Raw genomic sequence first — 8,852 nt, forward strand, 5'->3', positions numbered from 1 at the left:
ATGGCAGGAAATGGAGGTCCAGTGATTAAAAACTGGAAATATGCACCATGAAGCACACTAATCCCTGAAAAATAGTAATGGTCACACCTTAGTGAATTAAACAGGCACAGCTTTAACCTAACTACTACATTAGTAGCTACCAATTTATTCTACTCACTAAACACTATGTAAGATCGTAAAAGAAATTTAATACGGGAAAAGGACTTCCTTTGTCTCAGGGCTGTGGAGGCAGTGCACAGAGTAGTTAAGAGCTCAGACTTTCAATCCTCCACCTGTCACTTAGAAGCTGAACACATCACCTATTTCTCTAGGTTTTAATTTCTTCATTTGCAGATCACTGAAGGAACATGTGTGCACCATGTTTAACACAGTGCTGGCACTAAGCACCACACAAGCACCAGCATTTACCGACCAGTCCTGCATCACGGCAGCTGCACTGACAGACGAGAGCAACGGCAGCTCACAGAGATTCGGACACGTCTCCACCCTCTTCTTAGAAAGTTCAACAGTCAGACGCTAAGCTTCCTTGGAAAAACTAGCAATGGCGCCTCATCTCTACCACAGAAACACTATCCAAAGACTACACCGCAGCTTCACAACTGCCTCAAGGGCAGACGGTACTCCACAGCCACAGACAACACACGGTGGGGTGAGAGCAGTGGCTTCGCCCGAGTCTGCTCTAATGGATTCTAAGCCTCGCCCACACGCAAAGTGTAACAATTGGTATTTTTTTGAACTATTAAATAAAATTAGACCTAAAATCCATCAAAGAATGAAATAAAGCCAGTCTTGGTACTTTTAGGAAACGGGAGGCTGAGGCAGATGAACTGCTTCAAGCTTTGAGGTCAGTCTGGTCTACATAATGTCTTCCAAGACATTAGGCCTGTGGCCTACAGAGAGAGGCCCCACCTCAAGAGAAATAGTCACAGATCCCTATATCTAAATATGTACGGCTCTAGCATATGGCCACTGGCTGCTGACATAGGTTGTTCAACTTCACAATGGTGCAGAAGTGTGCCATGGACCACACTGCTTTACTTCAGGACAGCACTTAACAAATTACAGAAGACGCACAACACTTAATGATGTAACAGGACTGGCTTAGGTGATGTGGCCAACTGCAGGCTAAGTATGTGTTCTCAGCATGTTCCAGAAGGGTGTAGCCCAGCAGGGTGCTCAGGAAATCAGGTGGAATAAATGCTTTCTTGACAGCTATATTTCAGTTGATGACGTGTTTACTGAGCAGAACCCCAGTGAGCCAAGCAGCTGTGTAGTTCCTCCACCATCTCTAACACTCAGAAGCACTGCTACCAGATTTTTACCACGGTGAGCAACCTCAAGTAGTATACCTACACATATACATCCACCTCCACTTGCATCACAAATAAGTTAGATGAACCAATGAGCTGTTTCATGACGTTTACACTGGGAAAGATAAAGCACAGGAGTGAGCTTGTCTTCACATAGCTGAAGGACTCTTGTAAGCTATAAGCGTCTAAAAAAATTTAGTGTATCTGTGCATGATGTATGTATGTGAATACAGACACACATGTGCCCCAGTACACATGTTGAGGTCAGAGGACAACTATTTGAATTAGTTCTCTCCTTCTACCGATGGTTCTGGAGATGGAACTCAGGTTGTCAGGCTTGTGCTGCTGAGCCATCCCACCTGCCCTAAAACCTTTAATTCTCTGTCAAATGAAAACATGGAGATAAAAAAGGCAAGAGTCTACTTGAACACGACAAAGCACCTCCGTTAACAACCCATCTGAACACAATGCTTCTCATTGTGACACCAGGCTGGGAAGGGCCAGGATCACCCTTACTGTAGGTGAAACACAATGACTTGCCGACTTGGTCAAAGCAGCAGCCCCCTCTGCCTTCCTACCCACATTTCTATGTTACAAATGAAAAACAAGAATAACATTGCTTAAAATTCACTAAAATAGCTAGATCTTCAAGGTCCCAACCTCACCCCTGCAGGACACTGCTATGTAGACCAGCCTGTCCCCAAACTTGCTATCCATCCTGTATCAGCCTTGCAAGTGCTGAGATTAGAGACGGGCCACTATATTTGGTTAAATGGATCTTTAATATCCAGACTTAAGTATTTTATCTGTTATTTTTATTTTATGTGTATGAGTGTATTGTCTGCATGAGTCAACCCTCCAGCCCCAATATCCAGATTTAAAAGAACTGCAGTCAGAAAATATGTTTTCATTAGAGGAAGAGGAAGATGAAAAAATGCAGGCTAATTTAGAGTAGAAATGGTTATCACTGGCCATGGGCTCTTATTTCTCCCCTTTTTCTGCTTTCCTAGATTTTAAAGACGATCCCACTATGACCAGCTTTCTTCCTTCAGAAGTACAATGGGAACTCTAACCTGTCCCCCCGCTGGAAGCTGTGAAATGCTTCCATCAAGACACTGCACGCTCACGACACTTGTGCCCAAAATCCTTCACAAGTTTTTTGGGGGTCTGGAAAGATGGCTCAGTGGTTAAGTGCAGACGACCCAGGTTCAGTTGCCAGCACCCACCCATATGGTGGCTAACAAGCATCCATAAGTCTGGTTCCAGAGAACAAGACACCGTCTTCTGTTCTCCATGGGCACTGTACAGACATGGTGCACTTACACAGATGCAGCAAAACACTCAAACACATAAAATAAAAATAAATTTTTAAAAAAGTTTGCTTCCATCCAGAATTTGCAGACCCATCATGGTCTCACTCATATCTTGGTCTCACTGCTGCAGACAAGCTCTGGTAGTATAAAATAGCACAGCCATCTCTGAATCCTTCACTGCACAGCCCTGAACAGTGTATCTTTGATGCCAGGGACATTCAGGAAGGATGGAAGGAAAGAAGGAAGGAAGGAGAGCGGGAAAGGGAGGGGAAGGAGAGAGGGAAGGAGAGAGGGGAGGGGGAGGGGAGGGAAGGGAAGGGAAGGGAAGGAAAAGGCGAGGGAGCTAATGTGTAAGGAGATGCAGCTTCAAAAGGCCAACCTAACTGTGAATTTAATTTCATCAGTTGGTAAACATTTTGAAAATTTTCATTTATTTTGTTTATTTTGTGTGGATGTGTGTGAGTGCAGGTACATGTAATATCAGTGCATATGTCAAAGTGAATGAACAATTCTTAAAAAGTGGTTCTCTGAGGACAGAACTCAGGTCACTGACACACCTGCAAGCAAGTGCCTCTACCTGGATTGAAATCTACTGGCCTGTAAAAACTGTAAAACATGGGTGTGGTGGTGCATGCTTTTAGGCAGGCAGATCTCTGTAAGTTCAAGGCCAGCCTAGTCTACATAATGAGTTCCTGGTCAGCTGGGGCTACAGGAAGACCCTGTCTCAAGGAGACAAAAAAAAAAAAGGAAAAAAAAACCCCAAAACCAAAACAAGAAAACAAAACCCCAAACCCAACAACAACAAAATACAGCAAAAACTCTCTAACGTCTCTATGATGATAATTTTCAAACTATCACTTTTAGATGCTCCAGGAACCTGGCAGAAGTGAGAAGCACTTTACACTTGGAACAGTCTTACAGCAGCAGTGTGCTCTGTTAAACTGTACGAACAACAGACATCGATTTGGTCACTGACAACAGAGAAGCAGGTGCAGCATTTGAGTTGTGAATGTAGTCCAGGTACCTGTCATTAAATTGCGTGCGTGCATGCGTACGTGTGTGCGTGAGTGCGTGCGTGCGTGCGTGCGTGCGTGCGTGTGTGACTTCTAAAAAAGTATCTGGAACACTTGAACAAATGATAAACATCATTTTAAGACAATTAACTGTAAAGTTACTGAGAATCCAAATACCTGAGTTCTTTGAAAAGCTCAACACTCTGGTGAGTCATCAAGTTGTTTAGCAGCCAGTCTAGGCACCTGAAATTAAAGTGTGATTATCTCCTACATATTAGGTATTTACAACTTATTGAGTAGGTCTTATAGTTAAAAAGAAAACAGAGTGTTAATTGTGCTAGGCCATGCTCAAATTCTTACCTCAGTGATTCGAAATGTAGTATTGCTTTTGTCAGTAGTTAAGGGACCATTTTCTTTATATTAATAATACCACTTCCAATTAAGAAAACTTCATTTCAATGATGTAATAGTTCATAAGGAATTACTTATTTCTATAACCTTCTTTTAACATCCAAACGAGATCTGCAATTCCAAACAGTTAAAACTGCCAGCATCTGCACTAATGTAACATCTGTGCTGCCTACTCCTTAAATAGTGACCACAGGAGCTGGAGAGATGACTCAGTGGTTAACAGTACTGGCTCCTCTTGCAGAGGACCCAGGTTCAATTCCCAGCATCTACATGGGGGCTAACAATCATTTGCAACTCCAGTTTCAGGCGAATCACTTATACACACGCAGGCAATACACTCATACACATAAAATAAAATTAAAAAATAGTGATCATAGTTGGATAAGGATATTTCACCCACCTGTGATCACTGACCAGGCCAATGCTTCAGAGGAATTTATTAATTAGTTCAAAAGAAAAAAGGGCTATTATTCTATCTTCCCTCATAATTGTCTCTTACTACATTCTCTTAAGAAATCAAAGCAACCAAATTCCAGAAGTAGGATCGAAGAAAAACAGAAAAGCAACTCACTTTTTCATTACAGAATCTAATCTATAGGTCCCTGATGATGTGTAACAGCCACACACAGTTTTCACATTCATTGTTTCCTTCACTGTCTCACCACACTGTTGGGTTAAACCATCCTGTAAATATAAATAAGCACTGGAAAGGCCTGTTTCTTGTGGGAAAATTAGCTCTCACCTGTGCCTTCACATATTAAAAAGTAAAAAAAAAAAAAACAAGGAATGGAAGGAAGGAAGGAAGGAAGGAAGGAAGGAAGGAAGGAAGGAAGGAAGGAAGGAAGGAAGGCATTAAGTGCAGCAAACTTACGCTTTTTTCTAAGTTCAATAAAAATACTGAAAAGAAAAATCATTCAACAAGTGTCCACTACACACACGGAACTGAAAACGAAGATGGCGGAAGAGGCGGGAGGAGGAGCACCACAGACCTCATTTTCTGTTTTCTGCTCTAGGAACTCTGCAAATTGTTCTGGCAGCATTTTATCTGTTTTTCCTGTTCTTATTAAATTAAGAACTCTACACAGCTAATCAAGTGATAGAGAACACAGCTAATCAAGTGATAGAGATAAATAATACAAATGCATGGAAGAGTGATTACCATTTTAAAGACCCATCAACATGCCTCAAAAACAAGCATGATACAGTTTTAAACACCTTACATTAAACTTTTAATCTAAAATATTTATATAGGTTTCAAATGAACTACCTTCAATGTACTTCAATGTATAGAAAAATAGCCATTTTTTATTCATTTCTGAAATATATTCATGCAACTATATTATTAGAGTTAGTAAGTTTTAAAAATAAGGCAGATAGTAGATTCAGAAAGCCAAAAGGATCAAAGTTAGTGTGCTGGACAGCTTTAGTGTCAACTCGACACATCTGGGTTGAGGGAGCCTCAACTGGGGAATTGCCTCCATTGGGTTGGCCTGTGGCCACGTCTGTGGGGCATTTTCTTGATTGCTGAGTGATGTGGGAGGGCCCGGCCCACTGTGGGTAGTGCCACCCCTGGGCAGGTGGGCCTGTGTTGGATAAGAGAGCAAGCCAGTAAGCTGAGTTCCTCTACGGCCTGTGCTCCAGCTACAGCTTCCAGGTTCCTGCTCCAAGTTCCTACTTTGGGCTCCCTTATGAACTGCGACCTGGGAGAGGTAAGCTGAATCAACCCTTTCCTCCCCAAGTTGGTACTGGTCAGAGTATTTTGTCACATCAATGAAGAACTAACTAGGACAGTTAGAAATAAAATACAGACGTTAGAAATTAAGTATTAGAAAAGATCAAGATATTCTAAAAATCAATCACAATTTAGCAAGCTAATAACTAACACCTCAAATGGACCAGCATGTAAAACAACAAAAAGAAACTTCTTTTGGGGACAGGGACTATGTGCCCTGGCTATGTAGACCAGGCTGGCCTCGACTCACAGATTCACCTGCCTCTGCTGGGATTACTGGCCTGTGTGACCGTGCCCGGATAAGAAATCTTTTTAAATTAAAACAGAGTACTGACTCACTGATTTTTAAACTTACTTCAAGTTACTTTGGACCCTTCCTCCCTTTCCTCCTAACACCTCAATTTCACCACACCCAGAAGAACATTCATACTACCTTCACCTAAGCGGCATTTGGATGACCCGACCATAGTATGTTTCTGTCTCTAAAGCTAGTCTCATCTTTTCATCAACCCATCCTTCACACAGTCCCTCAAATATTCTTTCACTGTTAATGTGCGGTGCTGGGAATCAAACCTCGGACTTTGCACATATCAGGCAAGTCCTCTATGACAGAGTTGTACCCTCAACCCCCTGGAGCAGTCTCTGTAAAGCGTAACTATCTTTCCCTGACTAAAATCTTCCAGAGGTAAAGTATAAGCTTTGCAATGCACTGAGGAACTTTCGTGATCTGGCTTTTGGCCTCTTTCCTGACAATCTTTTATTTTTAATTAAAATTTGATTTGTTTATTTTGCATGCATGTGGGAACAATTTTTAGGAAATCAGTTCTCTCCTCCTACTATGTGTGTCTTGGGAATCAAACTCAGGTTTGCAGGCTTGGTGGCAGGTGCCTTTACTCACTGAGTTATCGTGACAGCCCTATAATTCTTGTACTGATGTTCAAGACATGGTCCTTTTAATTCTGACCCTCCTTCCTCTCACATTTCTTACTGTTCCAAGTCTGAAATGTTCTTCCTACCCCTTCTCTTCACACTGTGCAAGATAAACATACTTTCAAATTCAATTTAGAAACTAACTTCCGTCTATGATGACATCAGGTTAGAGTGGCTTGTCCCTTCTTCACGGGTCCATTAAATCTCACAAGATGTTTATGTCACACTCAACATGGGCAGCTCTGTTCTGACCTTTGGGTTTGTGTATTGACCCTCTCATCCCAACCCTCAATACACTGTCAGCTACTTTGAGGCAGGTGGCATATTTAATTAACTGCCACATAGGAACTACACAAGTGAGGGACTACATCTTCATTTACCTCTCTCTGGCTCTACGTCTCAAATGACACACACTGTTCAACATGCTCAATGTACTTTCATTGAACGCCATCCTACCAGTGATTAAAAAGCACACATATGGTGTACACATGACTTCACAATTAAGAAGCTTAAATAACAGCACTCAGTGTTTCTCTGACCAACAAACTAATAACTGATCACAAACTACCTGCTTTAGCAGTGAAGTCACTGATGACAGAAATCTGCAAGCACACTCGACAGTCAACTTTCCCACATTTCAGCAAGCTAAAGCAGCTCTACAGAAAGTCTCCCCCACTTCACACAGCTATCAGAGCCCTCAGTTGTAACGGGTTTTAAGCATCTTAAATTATTTCTAACAAACAGTACATTTACCTTCATTTTTATTTTAAAAATTGCAAAAGCTGAACTTTACTTTTGTTTCTGGAGGTAAGCACAGAAACACAGAGCACTGCAATTTTTAAAAATAAGATGTCAACTTACCAACGGCAGCATACAAGCTGCTGCCAAAATGGCAACAACTCAACTGGGTTTTATCAAGACGTCATCTCGATACAGAGATCCAAAGGCAACTTGCAGTGCTGAAAGCAAAGTACACAGGCAAAATAAAATGTTACCAAAGGGTCAGCAAGGACCTTCGTCTAAATCAGGTATGTCCATAAAGAGTAAAGGAAGCATCACTAACTAAAATGGCAGTGACTGTCACTGCCTGATGGAATTGATACCGTAACTGATTTTAATTACTCTATCAATTCCAGCTGCATTCTTCTCTAATGTTCAGAATTAAGACCTCCTCGGAAGAAGTTCCAGAAGGTACTGCTGAGTAGACCACTTGTAAAGTGTAGGTACACACAGTCCATCACTCCACGATAATCTTTTCTTTAGGGGAGGAATAGTTTAAGCTGGCATCAAACTCATAGATCAAACTCCTCTTGCCTCAGTTTCCTCAGTGCTGGGGTAACAGACGTGCACCACCAGGTCCGTTACCATGGTAATCTTAACTCAGTGCTTCACCACTGAGGTGTGGTAAGCTCCTGGCCATGTCCTGCCACATGCATGTCTGATCCCTACAGCCATCTGAGTCTGGCCACCCTCCTCCACTGCCACTCGCTGATGTTCCTTACAGTCTGCTCTACAACTGTTTTCTCTCTGCCTACGCAGTGGAGCTGGGCCCTCCACCAAGTCTGTGAAATAAAACAAGAAGGAGCTGTGGACTATGAACAGGAGAGGATGTTTACAGGAGGCTCACTGGGCTGCATGAGACTCAAACACAATCCCTAACCTCCCCAGCCCCCTGCTTTGAAACAGCCCTGCCTGAATGATTCATGTGCTGTCCCCAAAAGGATCTTCACACATCATTTATTTTTATTTTTGGTTCTAGGATCAAACCCAGGCCTCCTGCAGGGTAGGCAACACTCTTAACAATTACATCCCCTGTCCCTGTACATGCTTTCTTTTAAAAAAAAAAGTGGTCAAACTTCTTATTCCCTCTCCTTACATCCTTCACAGCCCAGGCTCACAAGACATGTAAACAGACTGGGTTCACGTAACGATAAACAAGAGGGACAGAACTGATAAACCATGGAGTGAATTAATATAAAATCCACCTTCGGTATAAAATGAAACTTTGTTCCTAGCCTAAGGGCTAGAATATTTGTTTTTGATCAAAAGAATAAAAAAGTTATGTTTTTGTGATCTTTGTACATTGTAGGTATAGGGGCCATACCTTCCACATCAATATTCTGGTCAGGAATCTCCAGTTCAA

The 8,852-nt window shown here is 42.0% G+C and overlaps 1 protein-coding gene across 1 annotated transcript in view; it reads right to left on the minus strand.

Annotated features, from left to right (window-relative positions):
- Window positions 1-994: 994 nt before the first annotated feature.
- Window positions 995-8,852, minus strand: part of LOC108491390 (germ cell-less protein-like 1) — a gene marked incomplete at its 5' end in the record, with an annotated part of 19,115 nt that continues 11,257 nt past the window's right edge. The window contains 5 exon segments of the mRNA XM_017800998.2: window positions 995-1,425; window positions 3,814-3,879; window positions 4,619-4,731; window positions 7,571-7,668; window positions 8,814-8,852. The exon segment at window positions 8,814-8,852 is cut by the window's right edge and continues 2 nt beyond it. Of these exon segments, the coding sequence (XP_017656487.2) occupies window positions 1,350-1,425; window positions 3,814-3,879; window positions 4,619-4,731; window positions 7,571-7,668; window positions 8,814-8,852 (392 nt within the window).

This window comes from Nannospalax galili, unplaced genomic scaffold, assembly GCF_000622305.1.
Source record: "Nannospalax galili isolate Female #2095 unplaced genomic scaffold, S.galili_v1.0 scaffold441, whole genome shotgun sequence".
In the NCBI taxonomy this organism is placed as follows: domain Eukaryota; kingdom Metazoa; phylum Chordata; class Mammalia; order Rodentia; family Spalacidae; genus Nannospalax; species Nannospalax galili.